This window comes from Schistocerca serialis, chromosome 5 (assembly GCF_023864345.2).
Source record: "Schistocerca serialis cubense isolate TAMUIC-IGC-003099 chromosome 5, iqSchSeri2.2, whole genome shotgun sequence".
NCBI lineage: Eukaryota > Metazoa > Arthropoda > Insecta > Orthoptera > Acrididae > Schistocerca > Schistocerca serialis.
This window is the reverse complement of record NC_064642.1, coordinates 258,528-281,105: the sequence shown is the minus strand read 5'-3', so window position 1 is coordinate 281,105 and position 22,578 is coordinate 258,528. Positions and strand designations below refer to the sequence as shown.

The 22,578-nt window shown below is 43.3% G+C and overlaps 1 protein-coding gene across 3 annotated transcripts in view; it reads left to right on the top strand.

The window, feature by feature from the left end:
- LOC126481085 (uncharacterized) overlaps window positions 1-22,578 on the top strand; it is a 258,316-nt gene that overhangs the window by 15,045 nt on the left and 220,693 nt on the right. For all 3 annotated transcript variants that reach the window (XM_050104586.1, XM_050104584.1, XM_050104585.1), the window contains exon 2: window positions 17,994-18,222. In XM_050104586.1, the coding sequence (XP_049960543.1) occupies window positions 17,994-18,222 (229 nt within the window). The remainder of the gene's footprint in view (window positions 1-17,993; window positions 18,223-22,578) is intronic.

Sequence of the window (22,578 nt, the reverse complement as noted above, 5' to 3'; positions counted from 1 at the left end):
ATTATGTCTTTGTGTCGAAGTTTACGTGTATTTGGGAAAGGTACAAGCTCTCTGATTCTGTTCGGTGGTTCTTCATTCTTTAGTACAAGAGTCGGTGGTAAAGCAGTGGAATCATGAGGCATTTCATTCAGCACATTTTGAAATAAGTGTAAATATCTGTCCCAATGCTGATGCTTTCTGTGACAATAAAGTCTGCAAAGCTTATTGATTTCTTTCATAATCCGTTCAGACGGGTTACAATGTGGTGAGTACAATGAAATAAAAACAGGTTTGATTTTATGGTTGCGAAGCATGCGTGACCAAACAGCAGATCTGAATTGCGGTCCGTTATCTGAAATGACTTTACTAACGTGTCCAACTTCACGTAAGAAATTTTTAACAAAGGCGTTGGATACAGACCGTCCAGTGGCTTTACGTAACGGTGTGAAAGAAACAAATTTTGAAGTAAGTTCAACAGCGACTAGAACGTACGAAAATCCATTAGATGTTCTGACAAGCGGTCCCAAGAGGTCAACAGCCGCAAATTCTTTTAATTTAGAAGGAATAATAGGAAACAACGGAGCACGATGTGAGACAGTGGATGGTTTCGCCTTTTGACAAAGTTTACAAATAGACAAGACTCTTCGAATTCGCTTTTCCATATTGTTAAAATAACAAGTCGTTCGAAGAATATGATAACATTTTCGTGGGCCAAAATGTGCGTAGCTGAAGTGAATGTACCAAATGAGCTTATTAACAAAATCGTCAGGAATGCAAAGTACCCATAGCTTGTCATCAACAGTGCAGCGTTTGAACAGTATGTTGTTTCTAACCAGATAATAATGCCGAATCTGTGTGTGTGTCTTTTCATGCCATTTGCTCTTGATGTCTTTCCAAATCGGATCTTTATCTTGTTCATGAGCAATGTCCTTTAAAGATGTGGTGATGAAGTTTTCAAAGGCGACTTTCTGAATGTAAAGAATACTGAAATTTTTCTCGAGGTTGCCTTCTGTGTTACTTTTCTCAAGCCCAGCCGGTGCGCGTGACAGTGCGTCCGCAACAATGTTCTCCTTGCCGGGAATGTAGACTATTGTGAAGCGGAATTCTTGCAGAAACAATGCCCAACGTTTTAACCTGTCATGATTTAATTTTGAAGACATAAGAAATTGTAATGCACGATGATCACTGTACACTTTTACGTGCTTACCAGAAAGAAAGAAACGGAATTTGTTAAATGCCCAAACGATAGCTAAAGCTTCTAATTCAGTAACGGAATAATTTTTTTCAGATTTTGTTAGCACTCGGCTAGCAAAAGCAATGGTTTTCTGAATGGTAGTGTCATTTTCTATGGCTTCTTGAAATAAATGGGCACCAAGACCGACTTTAGAAGAATCCGTGCTAAGGCAGAAATCTTGTGACAGATCTGGATGAGCTAAGATTGGCGCGTGAAGTAACGCTTCTTTCAAAGAATTGAATTCCAACTGTGCTTGTTCGTCCCAGTTCCAAATAGTATTTTTTCCAGTGAGAGAACAAAGTTTTGGTGTAACAAGAATTTGCATATTCAGAAAACGACGGTAAAAATTTACGAGACCTAGAAAACTGCGGACTTGTCTTTTTGTAGATGGAACTGGAATGGCTCTGATTGCTTCTAACTTTTCAGGATCCGGCTGAATGCCTTCAGAAGAAATAATATGTCCCAAAAACTTCACCTTTGTCCTACCGAATTCAGACTTTTCCAAGTTAACTGTAATTCCAGATTCTACAAAAATACGTAACAAACTGTTGAGGATGCGATTATGTAGTTCCCATGAAGCTTCTGCTATTAGAATATCGTCCACATATAAGGTGATGTGACGTTTTAAGAATTCAGGTAATATGGAATTTAGCCCGCGAATAAATGCTGCTGAAGAAATGTTCAAACCAAAGGGAAGTTTCCGAAACTGATAACAAACGCCGAAACAAAGGAAAGCTGTGTATTTTCTACATTCTGGATGAAGTTCGATCTGATAAAAGCTGGATCTGAGATCAATGGAAGACAACACTTTTACACCATTAAAATTTTGAAGAAGTTCTTCCAACGTTTGCGGCCTGTCTGTTTCAGGAATAATGATAGTATTGATTTGTCTCGAATCTAAGACAAGCCTGATCGATCCATTTTTCTTCTCAACAACATGTAACGGATTGTTGTATGAGCTTACTGCAGGCTCAATAATGCCCTCGTCAAGCATAGATTGTATTTCTGTTCTAACACGGTCCCTATAATGTGCTGGAATTACGTATGGTCTAACACAAAATTTAGTATGCTCACGAACAAGAAATTGGTATTGAAATCCCTTGATTGTTCCTGTTTTGTGAGTAAAAACTGTGGAATGTGCTTGTAAAATCTCAAAGAGGTCCTGCCTATCAGTGTCATTACAATTCTCAATTGTTTGAATTTTATTCTGAATTAACTCATTAATTTCAAATATGCCGTCGATGTCATCCCTGTCAGTACTTGCAGAGTGATTGTTAGTGTCTAGTTCCGTAGAAAATTCCGAACTGTTATCTAACAGAAGGTAAAGCCGATTAATTTCCTCATCATGGTTTGAGAGCCAGTCTTCAAATTTCAAAGCTATTGACTTACCTTCTTTCTCTAAACTTATTTCAGCATCATGAAAGTTTAAGATTGCTTTGAATTCATTCAAAAAGTCTACTCCCAGTATAATTTCCGTCGACAATAATGGAACAATAAGGAAGTTCGTAGAGAAGCTGTGGCTTTGACAAAAGAATTCTAAGTTGGTTTGTTGGCGTACATCTACACTTTTTCCAAAGATTGCACCTTGTAATTTAATCTTACGTAACGGAAGTGTGGGGCAATCGTTCGATTTGTTGCATTTGCTAAAGGCTGTTTCACTGATTACTGAAGTGGGACTGCCAGAGTCAAGTACTGCCGTGAATTTTATGTCATTTACTGTAATGTGAATCACAGGATATGCAATGTTGTTATGTTTTATGTCGTGTTCCTGGAGTAAGATGTCCCTAATGTCTTCCATTTTTACGTAATTACTAGCTACGGCAGCTGCGTCGTCAGTTTCATAAGTATGTTTTGTGGCTGCCAGCGGTGTGAGTCATTGCCTATTGTCTCTTTGTTGGCGCGCGTCGTTATTGGGGTTTGGAGACCTAACTTCTACAAATTCACCGTGACGAGAGGGCCCTGCTCTGTTTGAATCCCGCCAGTTCTGATGCAGTTCAGGTCTATCGTTACGATCATATCGTCTGTCGTCATGTCGGTAGATGTCATAGTTTCTTTCTTGTCGGTCACGTGGTGGAGAATTTCTCCCTGAATCGAAACTGCGCGCTGGACCGTTGCGTCTAAAGTTATTCTGTCTCCCCTGATAATATTTATTTTGGTTCCCATATTGTCTGTTTCTCTGATTGTCTCTGTGATAGTCATTACCACGGAGAGGTGATCTTTCCCTGTAGTTATTACTACTCTGCCAACGGTTGTCATACGGGTGGTGTCTGTTTTGGTCACGATTTGTGTTGTGAGAATAGCCTTGTCGTGTAAAGTTATTACTTCTTTCATCGCGGAATTGCGACGGATGTGACCTGTAATTGCTGTATTCCTGGTTTCGCGTTCCGCGATTGTCAGTGTCAATTTCTAATTCTTGTAAGAGTCCCTGAAATGCTTCAATGTCGTCTTTGCAACGTCCTGCCAAAATAATATGTCGTAAATGTTCAGGCAGTTTGATTAAGCAAATGCGGATGAGTTCTGAGGGGCTGTATGGGTTTGAAAGATACTGATTCTTATGCAACATGTCTTCAAAATATTTCATAAGACTGGAAAATTCAGATTGTTCGAAACGTTTCATCATTATGATGCTATGTTTTACACGGTCTTGTGTGGCTTGAGACCAATATGCTGAGAGGAAGGCATGGTAAAACTCTCCTTCACTGTGGCAATCGTGAATTACCGATCGCATTCTTACAGCTGGTTCATTCTCCAAGTAGCCACACATAAATTCTAATCTGTGTTCTAACGACCAGTTGGGAGGAAAACAATGAGAGAATTGATGGAGCCAAGCTTGTGGATGAATGTCGTTGCCAGAATTCTTAAATGTTTTGAATTTACGGGTAGTAATGAACAGCTTATAGTCAAAATCATCATGTCGGCGAGTCGCATATCGGTCATTGTTAGGTCGTGTCGGCCGTTCCATCTCAAAATTCGGTGCACATTGCCAATTTCTTTCATAACTTCCGAAATGCCCTGTGTTATTATTTTGTGGTTGTTCCGTATTTCTAAGTCCCTCTTCCCGTATTGGGGCGCGAGTATCCTCTGAAATACGTAATTCTTGTATTAACTGTGTCAGCTGATCTTGTACTTCCCGGATTTCTCTTTGGTGTTGCGTATTAATCTGATTCTGATTTTGTTTGAATTTCCTAATTTGTTCGCACTCTTCAGTGTCAGTGAAGGCTACAGGTCTTGTGTCATTCAGATCATCATCTACCTTTGTAGATAAGTTAGTGACCTGATCCGAAAGTTCGGCTACTTTCTCCGATAGTGAACACATTTCCTCAGTGTGTTTTTCTGAACCAAGTTTCAGAGTGTCCATTTGTGTTGAAATCGTATCTACTGTGTCCTTTAAGTTTTCCTGAGTTATTGCAAGTTGCGTAACCGAATCGGTAGATGCAACTAAGTCAATTTTAGCCCACAAGGTCTCATGATTTTCATGAACAATGGCTTGCAGTTCTTTTATGGCTGCTTCGTGATTCTGTAATGCATTTTCATGCCGCGAAAAAATAGGTTGAAAATGCTCACAAATTTGTGTTTTTACGTCATTACAGACTTTTTGACATTTCGATTCAATGTTATGTAACTCAGTAGTTAAATCTTCACGCGTTTGTTCAAGAGTTTGTTCCAATGAGTCTAACTTTTGAAGCTGTTGCTGTGTTTGTCTCTGATTTTGTTCCATTGTGTCTAACTGTTGCTGTGTTTGTCTCTGGTGTTGTTCCATTGTGTCTAACTGTTGCTGTGTTTGTCTCTGGTGTTGTTCCATTGTGTCTAACTTTTCAAGCTTTTGCTGTGTTTGTCTCTGATTTTGTTCCATTTGTTGCATTAATTGCAATAATAATGTATTAGTGTCTGGAATCTGTTTCTCTACGCTTTTCGGCAGTGCATTTGCACCGGCAACATTCACATTTTGACAAGCAGAAAATGTGTCTTGACTTATTTGAGAAAACGGTGATGACCCAAAACCTGAATCTACAGTATTTGCGAAATTGTGTCCTGTCATTTCGGATTCCTGAGGCGAGCTGTTGCCGACCGATCGATCGATAATGCTTCCCTGTTCACTACCTGTTTCACTGTCTACACCATTGTTTGCAGCCCGCTCCATTTCCCTATGCACGATTACCAAATTACTACTTTGAACATCAGTTAATTCATTACTCGGTGGCGCTAACACACTGCTTTCATTTTCACTGTCATTTCTCAGTTTACTTTGGAGCCTAGTGTTACGTTTTTCACACGCCATTATTGTCACAGTATTTCACACGACAACACAGAAAAACACAATTTGAAGATCAAAAATAAGAGAACACATTGACATAGCACTGAAAATAATATCTAGTTAATTGCAAGCGCAGCTGCGAAATACTTAGTGCAAATCTACATGCATGCCACAACTGTTTTACTATACAACAATGAAAGACTGCAACTACAAAGGAAATTCTCTCTATAATTACGCGCTAGCAATAAACAAAATCTACACTAATTACACAAACTACAAGAAAAAAATCAGAAGATTCCAGTGAGGTATCCTAGGCTAAGGGTCGACATATGAAACGTCCCCTTTCAACAATTATACAAGACTGTGCTTAACCTGACACACAATATTTTGTTAGCGCAACGCAATCCGACTTTCAAAATTTCCTACTAAAGAATGGCCCTGACAAACATTAAACTATACCTTTCACAAATCACTTACCTCACAAAAATCTTCGCTGCTCAAGCTACTGCAATGCAGCAAGCGCCACTACTGCCAGCTAAATAAAAGATTCAAACTACTAAAGGCACTAACTACTGATAGGGATAGTTAGCAAATGAAAGATATTAATAGAGAACAAACAATGTATTTACCTTAATATCATCACAAGTCATAATATATATATCAGTTCATTACAAATCTCCGCCATCTCTCTCCCCACATCCACCACTGCTGGCGGCTCACCTCCAACTGCGCAACGCTACGCGCTGTTCACAGCCAGCTGCCTAACACTACAATGGCGAGTATTACAACAATGCAAAGCAGACACAGACTGCCCACAGCACAGCCAGTGATTGTCATACAGAGGTGGCGTTACCAATAAAAAACCTAAACAGCCTACTTACATAGAGAAAACATAAACAGCCTACTTACACAGCTATTGTCTAACGACATACACTGCACAAATGGATTCCTGAATAGTGCAGATCTCTATCCTCCCCTGCATCTCCAACTCGACATGTAAACAGTGTCTCTCCCCCAGCCAGCAAACCCCGCGTCATTCACACTGCGCTGACAATTTCCACTCTCAAATCTTAAACACTTGCATATATGAACGCCTATTCACTCCTGCCAAAACTCGCTTAATAATAAAAAAGCATTCTCCCTTTCTAAGTATAGATTAAGATGCATTTAGAACAAATAGACAAACATAATTCCAAGCAGAAGTCATATATATGATTAAAAAGAAAAAAAGACCTCAATTTACGTTATCTGACATTTATTTACATGTCCTAATGGTACAGTCGTAGATGAGTAGTGTCATCCACTCACTCATTCCTTCAACATACACTTTCACAGAACTTGTTCTACTTATATGCCACCCACCCTGTTATAATAATTTTGCACAAGCATTTACGCCCCCCACATACAACCCAGCTCAATAGGACATAATAATTCCTTTTTCCACAGATAGTCATATTTGGTGAACAATTAAACGTACTAAATTACGCATACATGTAGTCAAATAAGCAAATACTTTTACCGACATACACAGCCATCTCACTGACGATAGGGCATTTAATATTATATACTTAAACACAGACCAATGATAACATTATTCCGACGAACACCTTGTCCTTGTAATAAAGATAGAATTCACTTTCCTATACATGCAGGCGTGCATGTACACAGACATACAGAAACAGGGCACGTGGTTGACTTGATTGACTCTCGAAGCAGCCCCACTTTCTTTGCTCTATTAGTCTCAACTAAAAGGGTACCATTCCTCAGGCGTTTGATAGATTTCAGTGTACCTGCGAGTCCTTCTAAACCTTTATGAATATAGAAAGGATACACTTTTTCAAATGAGCCCTCCTTCCTCTTAATCACGATGAAAACATTGTCATTTATGATTCCATGAGCCCTGTTACTCAGTTCCATCTGCTTATCTGGAAGACTAGCCTCCCTCATGTGCTTTACTGATTGCGAAGTTGCTGAAGGGAAATACGTGGTTGCCATGTGCATCCCACGAGCAGCTAGGGAACTAAACGTGCGCCCAAACAGAGACCCGCATGCCTGGGTAAGCCTTATACAACTGAGGTGCGGCAGGTGCCTCTGAGGTCGCCCACTAGCGACTGTTCCACCTCAACAGCCATGCATCTTATTGGCGCGCAGTACACCTTAAGATTGAAGCCTTTTTCTTTATAGAGGTATGTACCGTCCTCGCGATCCAGGCTATCAAGCCAAGATCCCCGGTCCCTGCGACACACAACGTTCCACCGTTGCACCACACGGTGGTCGCTGAAGCATGCCCAGAGCTTACGGTGTCAGAGGACTGGCGGCGCACACCAGTCCACAGCTCGGGGACCCCGGGTTCACCAAGCCCGTACCCAGCAAATGAATGCTGAAACCCCAGACGGGGTGCAACGCGATCTGTGCTATTCTGCCTTCATTGGTAAAGACAAGTGACGCCTGGAGATGCCCCGAATATGAGACTGGTGTTAACTCACTTTGGAATGCTATAACAGTTTAACTGTGCCTGTATAGAGATAGAGGCATGCAACTCTCACCAGTGCTCGACAACACTGGCTCGGGGACTGTGACGGAGCATGCGGGAACCGAGCTGTGGCTGCCTCACTTGGCGTTGGTTGTGGAGACGCGCAGTCCTAAATGGAGGTCTGTGAGTGCTTTGACAGTTGATGGCAGCATTGACTGCACGTGTGATAGCGTCATCATCGGTGTCTAGCGTGTAATGCTATTGTTAATATAATACTGCCATTAATATGTATATTTTACATTTTTTTGTTCTGAAATAATTTTGAAAGATTAAGCAAATACTATAACGAGAGTAAGCTTTTGTGAAGTGTAGTTTATCTGTTTAAAATAACGTCTTTGACGTAAGTGGAATAAATGTATTAAAACATATTTTGTAAATAATTATGTAATATTTCAAGTACAACTTAATTAATTATGTCAGTTTTGTATGTATATGCTGTCATGCAATTGTAGATGGTTCACACTTAGGGTTTTTGTAAACAGAAGTGTAAATTGAAAAGGTGTAGGTATCATAGGTAAAACGGAACTCCGTTCCATGGTGGAATGGAAAAGGTGGTTGGGTGCGTGGGTGAGAATTGGCGCACAAGTGGCTCAGTCAGTCGGTAGCTGCCCTGCAAGTGGTGAACACACATTATGTTGGTCAAGCACCTGCAAGACTGGGTTTTGGCATCGGACGTGTTCTACATGATTGGCGCAGTACGGCAATAAATTAATAACTCAGAAATTTGCAATTTTATCGTCGCCACCAAGAGGAAGACAGAGCTATGTACATCAAGAGCTGTACCTGCGCAATGTTACTACACAGCACCTCCTCACACCACCTTCGGCATCAGTAACAGGCAAAGTACTTTATTTAGAAGTGTATCACAGTTTGAACCACCCATCATCAATCAGTGGAATGTAAGTGTTAAATGTACCTTTGTGTTTAACTGTAATTTTCCTATTTCATCTACCTGAGTAGGGTCCTTACCTAAACGAATTTATTGTGAGTGGCCGTTTCACTAAGCGAAACAGTTTATTGTTATAACAGGCTTTGTCTGACTAAAGGTTTCCAAAAGTAATTATTCTTACTGCTTTTCCCACAAACTGTATGATTCGGAGAAAAATAGTTCGATACTTTACCATTAGGTTGAACACAGTTAGAATCTCTCTCTGAGAGTCGATGGTTTGGAGTGTTAGTGCTGCGTAATTTTGTGGTGGTGTTCCTGCCGCTACTTACTACACAGTTCTGACATTCCGAATCGCGGATCTTCCGTCTTTACAGTGGTAGAATTTAAACGTTCTGTTACCATATTGACGAGAACGCGAAAGAATCGTTGCACATGACGACTGTGACAGGACTTTTGAAGCGGCGAAAATCTAGAACAAAGGTCCAGAGACACGAATTTGTAGCAGTTTGGGAGGTGTGAGTCAATTACGAGACCATTTAAAAGTAAACTGTAAGCTATATTTAATAAATCCATGGATAAAGAAGTAGGCACGAGTACCCCAGTAACAACAACAGGGAATGTAATTGAGCCTGGCCGAAATGGACAGTCAGACAGACAAACATACAAAGCAACAACAAAACATAGCAGGAGACAAAGAAAGGGATGATGACTTCTGTGATATGTGGAGGCCATCAGCCATTAAGAAAGAAAGAGTAGACGAGGAAACTGTAGAAGGATTTGGCTATGTAACTGAGAAAGCCGAAATTGAAAGTAGTAATGTATTTGACATTCACGACTTACTGAGAACATTAATTCAACAAAATAATAACCTAGAAAAGCAAATGAAAGCACAAATTAAAGAACAGGGTAATCAAATCGGTACACAAATTAGAGCACAAAATCAACAAATTAAGGAACAGTAACCAAATTAGTAATCAGGGAGAACACATCAATAAGAGAGTTGATGACAAGGGCGAAGTATTAAATACAGTTATAGGCGAAGTTAAAGAAGTGAAAACAAGAATGCAAGGGGTCGAGGATAGAGTAACAACTGTAGAAAGTCAGGTCAAAGGAATTAATGAAAGATTCGACTCCAAAATTGAACAGATTCAAGAGAATGTCAAACCCCTCATTAATGAGACTATAACCGAGCGGTCTGAAGAAATTAAGTCTGAAGTATATATCGAATGCCAAACAGAAGTCTGAAATTTGAGAGAAACTGTTTGGAAGTGTGAAAAGCTGTTAGCAGAGAAAGTAGGTAATCGTAAACAGAAATGTAATAGCAACACATCCATACTCTCGGTCATATTAATGAGCTGGAAAAGAAAATACAGGTGACACCTAGTCATGTGATAACTAAAGTAGAGTATCATAAGTTACTGGAAGGGGAGGAAAAATTCGATCCTTCCAAGAAACATAATGGATGGCATCCGTTAGACGTTCTGAAAAATTGTGAAAGAGTTTTCCCCGGAAATCTGAGTGACCAAGAGAAAATAAATTTGGTAATTAGTGCTATGACCGCAGACGCCAAAAGATGGAGTGTCAATCCAGAAACTGAAAGTATGTCTTTTGATGAACTCAAACAGCAATTCATCAACGAATATTGGTCCACACAGAAGCAGGATACCTCGAACATGAATTGCATGTTTACCAGATCGAGACGATACTCGTTGATATATTCCCAGGTTGGAGATCAGGTTTGATTCTCCAATATTCTTGAAAGTGTCGTATGTATTTGATGACCTGTAGACAACTTTGCGATGTTTAGTTGTCGGTACAAAATGGTGATCAGTGTAAAATAGTTGATACCACTGAGTGTAGCGTCTGTAGAAAGAAAGACCAGGTTGGGGGTCTACAGATTGAGGGAACTGTCGGTGCAATTTAGCAGTCTTTGCAAAATAACGACAGAAAGCCCCAGAAGGAAAAGGTGGATGGTGCTTTGATACCGACGGCGTTAGTAATTTGACTGGTAAATTCGATAAGAGCCCATGAGAATGCTAGATTAATTGTGGTGAGATATAGGAGCGGTGAGAACATTTGAGTATGTTGAGTGCAGGAAGGCTATCACGTTGTGTCTAGGAGGAAGACTGGGTCCGGCGATGTTGGTAAACAGGTTCTGTTAGGGTAGGAATTTTGGCGCATTGAAGCTGAGACAGCAAGAAAGCGAGCGTTAACTACACTCCTGGAAATTGAAATAAGAACACCGTGAATTCATTGTCCCAGGAAGGGGAAGCTTTATTGACACATTCCTGGGGTCAGATACATCACATGATCACACTGACAGAACCACAGGCACATAGGCACAGGCAACAGAGCATGCACAATGTCGGCACTAGTACAGTGTATATCCACCTTTCGCAGTAATGCAGGCTGCTATTCTCCCATGGAGACGATCGTAGAGATGCTGGATGTAGTCCTGTGGAACGGCTTGCCATGCCATTTCCACCTGGCGCCTCAGTTGGACCAGCGTTCGTGCTGGACGTGCAGACCGCGTGAGACGACGCTTCATCCAGTCCCAAACATGCTCAATGGGTGACAGATCCGGAGATCTTGCTGGCCAGGGTAGTTGACTTACACCTTCTAGAGCACGTTGGGTGGCACGGGATACATGCGGACGTGCATTGTCCTGTCGGAGCAGCAAGTTCCCTTGCCGGTCTAGGAATGGTAGAACGATGGGTTCGATGACGGTTTGGATGTACCGTGCACTATTCAGTGTCCCCTCGACGATCACCAGTGGTGTATGGCCAGTGTAGGAGATCGCTCCCCACACCATGATGCCGGGTGTTGGCCCTGTGTGCCTCGGTCGTATGCAGTCCTGATTGTGGCGCTCACCTGCACGGCGCCAAACACGCATACGACCATCATTGGCACCAAGGCAGAAGCGACTCTCATCGCTGAAGACAACACGTCTCCATTCGTCCTTCCATTCACGCCTGTCGCGACACCACTGGAGGCGGGCTGCACGATGTTGGGGCGTGAGCGGAAGACGGCCTAGCGGTGTGCGGGACCGTAGCCCAGCTTCATGGAGACGGTTGCGAATGGTCCTCGCCGATACCCCACGAGCAACAGTGTCCCTAATTTGCTGGGAAGTGGCGGTGCGGTCCCCTACGGCACTGCGTAGGATCCTACGGCCTTGGCGTGCATCCGTGCGTCGCTGCGGTCCGGTCTCAGGTCGACGGGCACGTGCACCTTCCGCCGACCACTGGCGACAACATCGATGTACTGTGGAGACCTCACGCCCCACGTGTTGAGCAATTCGGCGGTACGTCCACCCGGCCTCCCGCATGCCCACTATACGCCCTCGCTCAAAGTCCGTCAACTGCACATACGGTTCACGTCCACGCTGTCGCGGCATGCTACCAGTGTTAAAGACTGCGATGGAGCTCCGTATGCCACGGCAAACTGGCTGACACTGACGGCGGCGGTGCACAAATGCTGCGCAGCTAGCGCCATTCGACGGCCAACACCGCGGTTCCTGGTGTGTCCGCTGTGCCGTGCGTGTGATCATTGCTTGTACAGCCCTCTCGCAGTGTCCGGAGCAAGTATGGTGGGTCTGACACACCGGTGTCAATGTGTTCTTTTTTCCATTTCCAGGAGTGTATTTCTGGGGCACTATAAAATTACGGAGAGCTGGACTTGGCCGATTTTTTTTTCACAAAGCCATGTGACGTAAGAATAACATAGAGAATGTTTTAGATGGCGATGTGTCATTCACGCTGTGGTGGGTACGTGCGGTTGAACACGTGTGTCAACACGCTCTGTGCTATTCTGCCTTCGTTGGTAAAGACAAGTGGCACCTGGCGATGCCTCGAATATGAGACTGCTGTGAACGCGCTTTGAAATGGTATGACAGTGTAATCGTGACGGAATCGAGGCATGCAACTTTCACCGGGGTCGATGACGCAGGCTCAGGGACTGTGACGGAGTGCGCGGGACCTGAGCTGCGGCTGCCTCACTTCTCGGGGTTGTCGTGCTCGGCCCTAAACGGAGGTCCGTGAGTGCTTTGACAGTCAACAACCGCGTCGACCGTACGTGCGATCGCTTCATCATCGGTGTCTAGCGGATAGGAATTTGTCAGGTGTTACGTGTGAATGGGGGTGCCGCCACCTCATCCTCCGGAAGCCGAGCAGGGGACTGTGTGCGGTTTGACATCTGACTGATGCGTCACTTATCGCTACCTAGGGGGCGGTGGACTGTGCTTGCGTGCGTTGATTGCATTACTCCGCGAGTGGCTCTGTAGGTCGTGCTATGAGCTATTTGGACAGTTTACAAGTACTGAGCGTGTCTACACATCAGTGTGAAGAATTATTTAGGAGCAGTTTGCTATTGTGTACTGAAATTACAAGTTGGTTGCGTGTCTGTTGGCTGTGCAACATGGCCCCAGGCACATCAGGGTTGATCTTTTGTGTCAGTGTGATGGATATAGTCTATCGTTAAATAAGACTTGGTTTATGTCAGGAAACGGACAACAGTGTCCTCTGCTGGTGGTACTGAGTACTACACCTCGTGGGGAACACACTGTTTGCCGCAATTATGGATAACTGTACTTGCATCAATAGCTGTGTCACGGTGGCGTCCTTTGGCGGCGACGAAATGTACTAATTCAGTTGGGGTCTGGAGCTCGTGGTGAATCACTAGGTGGTAGATTACGGTACTTCCATCATCACCTGACGTCACTGCAGCATCCTCTGGTGGCATCGATATGAACTCAGTCAGTTGGCCTCTGGACGCAGTGGCGAATACATTGGGTGGTGGTGCTGCCTCTAATTGTTTAAATAAAGGCTGGTGTATGATTTCGACAGTTGACGATTAGCAAGCAGAGCCTTTTAGAAGGATTATTATTTTGACAATTTAGGAGTTGTTTAGCTATCTGTACGTAAAAGTATTGCATTATTTACGAGTGATTCGCATGTCTGTAGGCTGTGCAATGCGTTATTTCTGACGGTTTACAATTAGCAAGAGTGTGTGTAGAGCCTTATACATGAGTTAATGTAGGAGTAGTTTGCAGGTCTGTATGCTGTGGGGCATGTCAGAGCTTGTGTTCTGTGATACGTATACTCCATCCCTAAATAAAATGCTCCCAAATAAATAAAGTACATTCCTTCCTCTCTCCATCAGCCTAGCGCGGGCTGAGTCTTTTTACCAGCAACCCCTAGGAAGAGGTTGCGTCCTGTAGGCTTAGGGTAGTGGTGGTGGGCTTCGTTTGCAACAATTTTCTTAGGTTGGTAGCGAAAGGGCAAGCGACCTTTCTTTAGTGCTAGAATTCAAACTCGGCGCCGGTTCCTAGGAAGAGGTGGCGGTCTGGTTCTGGAAAAGTAGTTGAAACTAGGTAGTTGAAAGTATAGTGAACGCCTTTTCTTACCTGCATGAAAAGTAGTTGAAAATAGGTAGTTGAAAGCTAGCGAAGCCCTTTTCCTAAGTACATGAGACAGAAGTTCAAAATGGTTCAAATGGCTCTACTTAAACCTAACTAACCTAAGGACAGCACACACATCCATGCCCGAGGCAGGATTCGAACCTGCGACCGTAGCGGTCGCGCGGTTCCAGACTGTAGCGCCTAGAACCGCTCGGCCACTCCGGCCGGCTGAGAGAGGAGGCACTGCAGCACCTCTCTCTCTCTCTCTCTCTCTCTCTCTCTCTCTCTCTCTCTCTCTCTCTCTCTCTCTTCAGTGCTTGACTGCAGGTGGGGTAAACTACGATCTAGGATTATGTAATGGGAGCATGCTCTAGCTGTGTCATGGACCATGCGGATTGAATAACGGTATTCGAGTCATAGTTTAGTTAGAATATTTACAGAAGACTATGTACGGCGCGTGTATTGAGGTGGCGGCCGAGGGTGTGTGACGTAAGCGGTCAGACGCCAGCGGGCCGGTGGCGCGGCGCGAGAGAGAGCGGACGATCTTGTGTCATCAACCGACGTCACGGTAGCGTCCTCTGGTGGCCACGATATGAACTAAGCCAGTTGGGCTCTGGAGCTGGTGGTGGATACACTGGGTGCAGCCATTTTGAATGACGGTACTTGCATCACGATCTGACGTCAGAGTGGCGCCCTTTGCTGGCGTAGATCCGAACTAAGCCAGTTGGACTCCAGTCACAGTGGAGAACACATGTGCTTGAAATTGTTTAAGTAATAAAGTCCTTTTTTCCCGCCAGTTTCTTAGGTGTGACGCATTATTATGTAGGAATTAGAACTTCGCGTCATTTTGGGGGGGGGGGGGGGTGTGGAGGTTAGGTTAGTGGAGGTAGGCAAAGTGTCCTATCTTCCCGCCAAAATCGGTCATCTTGATTGACATCACGGCTGCCAAGACCTACTTTGAGGTGACGTCATCTTTTTGGGGGGGGGGAGGCTGTCTACGACGTCACAGCTGTCATCTTGGATGACATCATGCCCTGTTGCCAAGTCTACATGACATCATCTTTGATGATGTCGTCATCAACATCTTGGATACATCTGGCAACAATGGAATGTGGGGCGACACATACATTGCTCTACTACTAGTCTGATGAAAGAAAGAGACTTCATTCTGAAAGGATGAAATAAATTTGGACAGAAAGCCAACCATTAAAAGCGACATTGGTTGAGTGTACCTAGCATGGTCCTGTTGGGCCCATATGTGAATAATTGAAAAAAAACATTTTTATAGAAAATAACAGGGAAAGTAATTATTCGAATCCAGTAAACGTCTAGTTGCTAAACCAGTAACTGGGACGGACTCTACAGAGAGTACACGAGGAGGCAGGAAGTAACGCTAAATCACACAGCAGCCCACAGAGCGCGCCGAGTGAGACCGTCGGCCCTTACACACATTTTACCCGAGATTTCTGTGTTGGTTACGAGCGTAAAGATTTTCAATTTATGAGTTAAGTGTGTTTATTTGTGTCAGATGTTCAAAAATGGTTCAAATAGCTCTGAGCGTTATGGGACTTAACTTCTGAGGTCATCAGTCCCCTAGAACTTAGAACTACTTAAGCCTAACTAACCTAAGGACATCAGACACACCCATTCCGGAGGCAGGATTCGAACCTGCGACCGTAGCGGTCGCGCGGTTCCAGACTGTAGCTGTGTCAGATGTGTATTATTGTAAAGTTTTCAGTGCATAATTACAATTTGATGGCACTCCGATTTTTTGGTTAATATTAATGGCTACTAGTAGTTCTATCAGAAAGCCCTCTTTATCAGTTTGCTGCATGATATTGCTTCCGACTCCAAGGGACGTCATCCTAAACTATTTAAATACCTGCTTACGGTACTAACTTACGGCCGTACTAACTACATCTTAGCTCCCTCGGTGAAACGGATCTGTCCAGTGCATCAGTACAGCTCCAAATTCACTTCTGACGGGCTAAGAGCTTGTCTCTTTTTTCAGAGATATCACATCTCCTTCCTTTTTGCTTAATGCTACAAGCTTGGACTTGTCCCATTTTCGATGCCTCTGGTCAAGATGAGTTGAGCCACACTTGCCAGTTAGTGTTTTATTCTTTGTAAGGGAGTCATCGGAGAAAACTGCTTTTGTAAGCCAGAAATGTCTGGTCGTAAACCTTCCGGCAGACGAAAGTAGACACTTCGTTCTTAGTAGGGATCGACTCACTGCTCTCTGTGCTTTGACTGCTGCTTCTTTTCCGGCTTGGACTGATGTGTCAGCCACAGTACCATACCGGTGGACAAACTCAGTGGGATTATTTTTGAACAATTGGAAAACGTTTAGTAGTTAGCTGTCAAAGTAACTTATCTTCAGCTCCAAAAGTGTTGCATGTTCTCAGACAAGTGCAGATCAACAAACTGTATTAAGAGGACCATCACACACGCATGCAAAACAGTGCGCGGCAGCACGTTTTTTACCTAGCACACGATGTACCAGGCGTAACCATGGCGATAATTACAGGCGAAATACATCAGCACGTGATTAAAACTAGAAAATAATGATATGTCCCTTATATTAATAAGAATTCTTTCTTTACAGGATGTAGTTATTGTAAGTCAAAGACAAAAATTCTCAGCCAGACTATGATGGGAGAGTCTAAATACGTGTCCTTAAGGAGATGAGAATGGAGAACGTCTGGAGGGAGGCAGGTGTGAAGTCGCCGTCTGTGGCTCCGGCTGGACTGGACCTCTGTCTTCCGCAGCAACCCCCCACTGGCTGTCTGTGCTGAGGAGCAGTCTTGGGTCACCTCTGTGAGCTCCACGTAAAACTCCCCATGTCGTGCCTGATGTCTGCCATGAAGCATCGCACTAACGTCTCCCTCCTGCAGTGCTCTGCAAAGTTTTAGGTGGGTGTGTCCATACATCTACTTGTCCAGCTCACATTCTCCATCTCGCCAACAAATCGTTTAATAAGTGCATCTTCTTTACTGATAATACACTCTCTGAGGCTACACGAGTACATTCCAGGCTGCTCTGGAAGGATTTATACTTTGAGCTAGGCTGAAGTTCAGAACTTATGGAACCCGTGTTATGGCTTTACGTGGTTTTGCTCATGGACTGCTCGTCCGACCATCCGTGCTCTGCGACTTTACAGATTATCTGTCCAAGAGTGACTTATATTTGCTGCGTACCGAGTCGAGAAGTCGAAGTACCTTGAACAGATGGGAATTTTAGAGAACGTTATCGCCATGACAACAATGGAAACCGTCTGTACTGAGGGCAGCTGGGGTGACGTGTGGTCTTGTGTTATCGTGTTAAAGGATAACGTCCCGGAGATCTCGAAGGTAGGCTACCACGGGCAGTGCATCAGCTGCTGTCAAATGACGGGCTCCATACTGTGCACCAAAGGGCACCCCACACAATGGCGGCGGGTGCCAGGCGGTCGTGACAGTGACGAGTGACACCTGGGAAGCTTTTTTCCTCGGAGCCTCCACGCTGGCAGTTATCCACTCTGATGCTATACTCACGACGGGGACTCGTCTGTAAGGATACGACACGGTGCCTCTCCCCTGTCCGGTCTCATTGCCATTTTCACGTTGTCGACATTTCATTGCTTAGCAGTGTCGATGCAGACAGAAACAATAACAGCTTGTCTGAGCAGTCAGTGTGCAGACCTGCAGGTGACGGGGAAACGTTCCGCAGGAGCTTACAAGCTGGAGGCGACGTGCGAGAACCTGGAGCGGCTGTCGGCGGCGGCGCCGGCCGTGGCGCGCCTGCTGCAGCTGCAGAGCCCCGCGGAGGAGAGGGAGAGGGGCTGCGCCGGCGCTCTGGAGCAGGTCCGCGAGTTCTCTGAGGGGGCGGCCGACGAGTTCTCCGTCCAGCAGTGGTGCCTCATCGCAGACCACCTGGCCGGCTCCTGCTCTGTGCTGGGGTGCGTACGCCACTTGAGGCCACTTCCATTAATTGTACACCTGATCCCCTCTTCCTCTTCTTCAGTTTACTCTGTACACTATTTACTTTCGCTATCTTCCGAGATTAACATTGTAAGTGGCGTAGGTAAAGGAAAAGTGGACTTAAGTGGTGTTTATGAAATGAGTGGAGCCGTGAGCTATATCCAGATGGCTAAAAGAGCCACACGCAAATGGAAATGCTATCTGACATTAAAATCAAAGTACAAGATTGGGTCGCGACTAACTCTAGCCACACGACAAGTAAGAGGTTCGACAGAGTTGGAAAATTAATTAATTTAATGATAAGAAAAAAATTTATAAAAGAACATTCATTGTAATGTCACTCGTAAAAATGGGATGTAATTATTAATATGATCCAGGGATTGTTCACATGAAACAAATATTAAAATACAGTAAAAAGTGTATGAACACTTGGTGTGACGTCATAAGCGAGTGACTGCGTGTGAGATCGCTCTCTAAGTTTTTCATATATTTTTAGGTTTCAGATAGATATTTTAACGGTTTTTGTGATAATATTTACTATATAAGTGACTTTTAGTGGTTTCTTCATTCATCTCTGCCTTTCTTGTGTTGTGACCTGATATTTGTGTTTCGTATCGAGCAACGTAACCTCTTACCTGTGTTTACATTCCGCGCTGACCAGTTGCAGCTGTAGCGGCGCTTCGAAAGCTAAGTACTAATTAATTGTTTGTGTATAGTGGTTTATTTAGGAACTTCAGTAGTCTTCAACCGGAGTTTTTTGTGTTCTCTGGTGAAATAATTTCAGAAGAAACTTTTGGGAACTGTTTTCAGCTTTGTTACTGTGTCATTAGACGTTTGATTCTCTCTCTGTATTAGTCTTTTGTTTTATTCACATTTGTTGTTTATTAATACTGTTAATAATAGTAGTTACTTCCCTTGTAGAGTAAGTTTGTGTTTATTGTAGTCAGGTTTTTAACATCTTCTTATTGTAGTAGCGGAACTTAGAAAAAGTAAAATTTTACCTTGAGTGAGAAGTGTGGGCTTTGCCGTAGGTTCGTGTGTAGTGGATTGCGGTGTGAGACTTGTTCGAAGTATTTTCACTGGGGGGAATGCAGTGGGGAAGCCAGTGGGCATTCTGGTGAGATCCTCTCCTGGATCTGCAAGTTATGTAGCAAGAGTAAGTTGATAGAAGAGCAGGAGCGTAAGATCTGTGCCCTTCAGGTGCAGTTGAAAAAAGCACAGGAGGAGCTAGATAGGATGAGGAGGGAGGAGGGGGTTGGGGAATGGGAGCTGTCTGTTGGCAAGAGATCTGCTAGGAGAAGAAGATTTTCAGATAGTTTTACTATTGGTGTTTACAATAGATATGACCAACTGTCAGAGTCTAGTGGAGTGGAATCTCTAGTAGCTGTAGATGTAGGAAATACGCAGCAGACCTCAGTAGTTACGGTGGCTAGAACAGTTGCAAAGTCGAAGAGGAAGAAGAAGGTTCTGCTGTTAGGTAGTTCTCATGGCAGAGGTGTAAGCCAGCAGTTGCAGGAAGTGCTGGGGAGTGAGTACCAGGTCACCAGCATTGTGAAGCCTAATGCAGGATTGGCTCAGGTGACTGTTAACATAGGGGGGTTATGTAGGGATTTTACTAAAGAGGATCAGGTAGTGATTGTGGGTGGGGCTGGTAATAGTATTGATAGGGATGGGGAGTATGACATAGATAGTGACCTGGAAAAGATAGCCACTCAGACTGGCAACACGAATGTGCATTTCATGGAACTGTTTCAGCGTCACGACCGGCCTCATCTTGATACAGCCGTCAGGCGTAATAACATGAGACTTGGGGGTGCGCTGATGACAGAAGGCATAGGTCACATTTCAGTGGTGTCGGTGGAGTCTATCAGCAGGACGGGTTTCACTAGACATGGCCTGCACCTCAACAGGTATGGGAAGGGGAGGTTGGCAAAGCTTGTAGGTGATAGCATAGGTGGGGTTGGTGGGATCACTCATGGGAAAATTCCTGCAGTAGTGGGTGTTAGAGCTGCACCTTTTTTACATTGAAGTCAACTGATAGATATTCCTGCTTAAGGGAAGTCTCTCTAACAAAGGAACCACTTTTGACAAAGCTTAGGTATCCGAGTAATGAGGGAATTAGTATATTTCATCAAAATATACAAAGTATTAGAGATGAAGTTAGTGAACTGCTTATAGATGTTGACTCTGAAATTATTGGTATATCTGAACGCTTCTTAAATAAGGAGATAATTCAGAGGCTTCCTTTACCAGGATACAGGTTGGCTGGCAGCTTTTCGAGGAGCTCTTTGCGGTGTGGGGGAGTAGCCATGTATGTGAAAAACGGCATCCCATTTGAGTCAATTGATGTTTCAAAGTACTGCACTGAAAAGGTGTTTGAATGTTGTGCAGATGTGGTTAAATTTAACGGAGCTAAACTTGTAACTGTTGTTGTTTATAGATCCCCAGACTCCGATTTCACAACATTTTTGTTAAAGCTAGAGGAGGTTCTTGGTTCATTTTATAGGAAATACAAAAAGTTAATTATTTGTGGTGACTTCAATATTAATTGTATAAGTGATTGTGCAAGGAAGAGGATGCTGGTAGACCTCCTTAATTCATATAATATTATGCAAACCGAATTCTTTCCAACGAGAGTGCAAGGGAACAGTAGAACAACCATAGACAACATTTTTGTTCATTCCTCATTACTAGAAGGGCATTCTGTTAGCAAAAAGGTGAATGGCCTTTCAGATCATGATGCACAAATTTTAACTCTAAAAGATTTTTGTGCTGCAACACGTTTTAAATATAGTCATCAGCTGTTTAGTAAAGCTGATCCAGTTGTTGTAGAGACCTTTGTAAATCTCATCAAGGAACAAGAGTGGCAAGATGTTTATAGCGCTGATACAGTAGACGATAAATATAATGCTTTTCTCAAGACTTTTCTCGTGCTCTTTGAAAGTTCCTTTTCGTTAGAACGTTCAAAACAGGGTACTAGCACAAACAGGCAGCCTGGGTGGCTGACTAGAGGGATAAGAATACCTTGTAGAACAAAGTGGCAATTATATCAAAACGTTAGAAACAGTCAAAATATAAATGCAGCAGTCCATTACAAACAGTATTGTAAGGTGCTTAAAAATGTTATTAGGAAGGCAAAAAGTATGTGGTATGCAGATAGAATAGCTTAGTCTCAGGATAAAATTAAAACCATATGGTCAGTCGTAAAGGAAGTGGCTGGTCTGCAGAGACAGGTCGAGGATATAGAATCAGTGGGAATGTCCGTGTTACTGATAAGTAGCATATATGTACAGAATTTGATAATCACTTTCTGAATATAGCAGGTGAACTAAATAGAAATCTAGTCCCAACAGGGAATCATATAGCGCTCTTAGAAAAAAGTGTTCCGAGACTGTTACCTGAAATGCTCCTCCATGATACTGACAAGAGGGAGATTGAGTTAATAATTAAATCACTAAAGACCAAGAACTCTCATGGATATGACGGGGTATCTAGCAGAATACTGAAGTATTGTTCTATGTATGTTAGCCCAGTACTTAGCCATATTTGTAACTTTTCCTTTAGGAGTGGGCAGTTTCCTGACCGATTAAAGTACTCGGTAATGAAGCCACTTTATAAAAAGGGAGACAGGGATAATGTTGTCAATTACAGACCTATTTCTATGCCATCGGTGTTTGCTAAAGTTATCGAGAAGGTTGTATATAGAAGGTTACTGGAGCATTTAAATTCACATAGTTTGCTGTCAAATGTTCAGTTTGGTTTTAGAAATGGTTTAACAACTGAAAATGCTATATTCTCTTTTCTCTGTGAGGTTTTGGACGGATTAAATAAAAGGTTGCGAACGCTAGGTGTTTTCTTTGATTTAACGAAGGCTTTTGACTGCGTTGACCACAAAATATTACTGCAGAAGTTGGACCATTATGGAGTAAGGGGAGTAGCTCACAATTGGTTCGCCTCTTACTTTAAGAACAGAAAGCAGAAGGTAATTCTCCGCAATATTGAGAGTGGTAGTGATGTTCAGTCCCAATGAGGCACTGTTAAGTGGGGCATTTCCCAAGGGTCGGTGCTGGGGCCACTGCTGTTTCTTATTTATATAAATGATATGCCTTCTAGTATTACAGGTGGTTAAAAAATATTTCTGTTTGCTGATGACACCAGCTTGATAGTGAAGGATCTTGTGTGTAATATTGAAACAGTATCAAATAATGTAGTTCATGAAATAAGTTTGTGGCTTGTGGAAAATAATTTGATGCTAAATCACAGTAAGACTCAGTTTTTGAAGTTTCTAACTCACAATTCAACAAGAACCGGTATTTTGATCAGACAGAATGGGC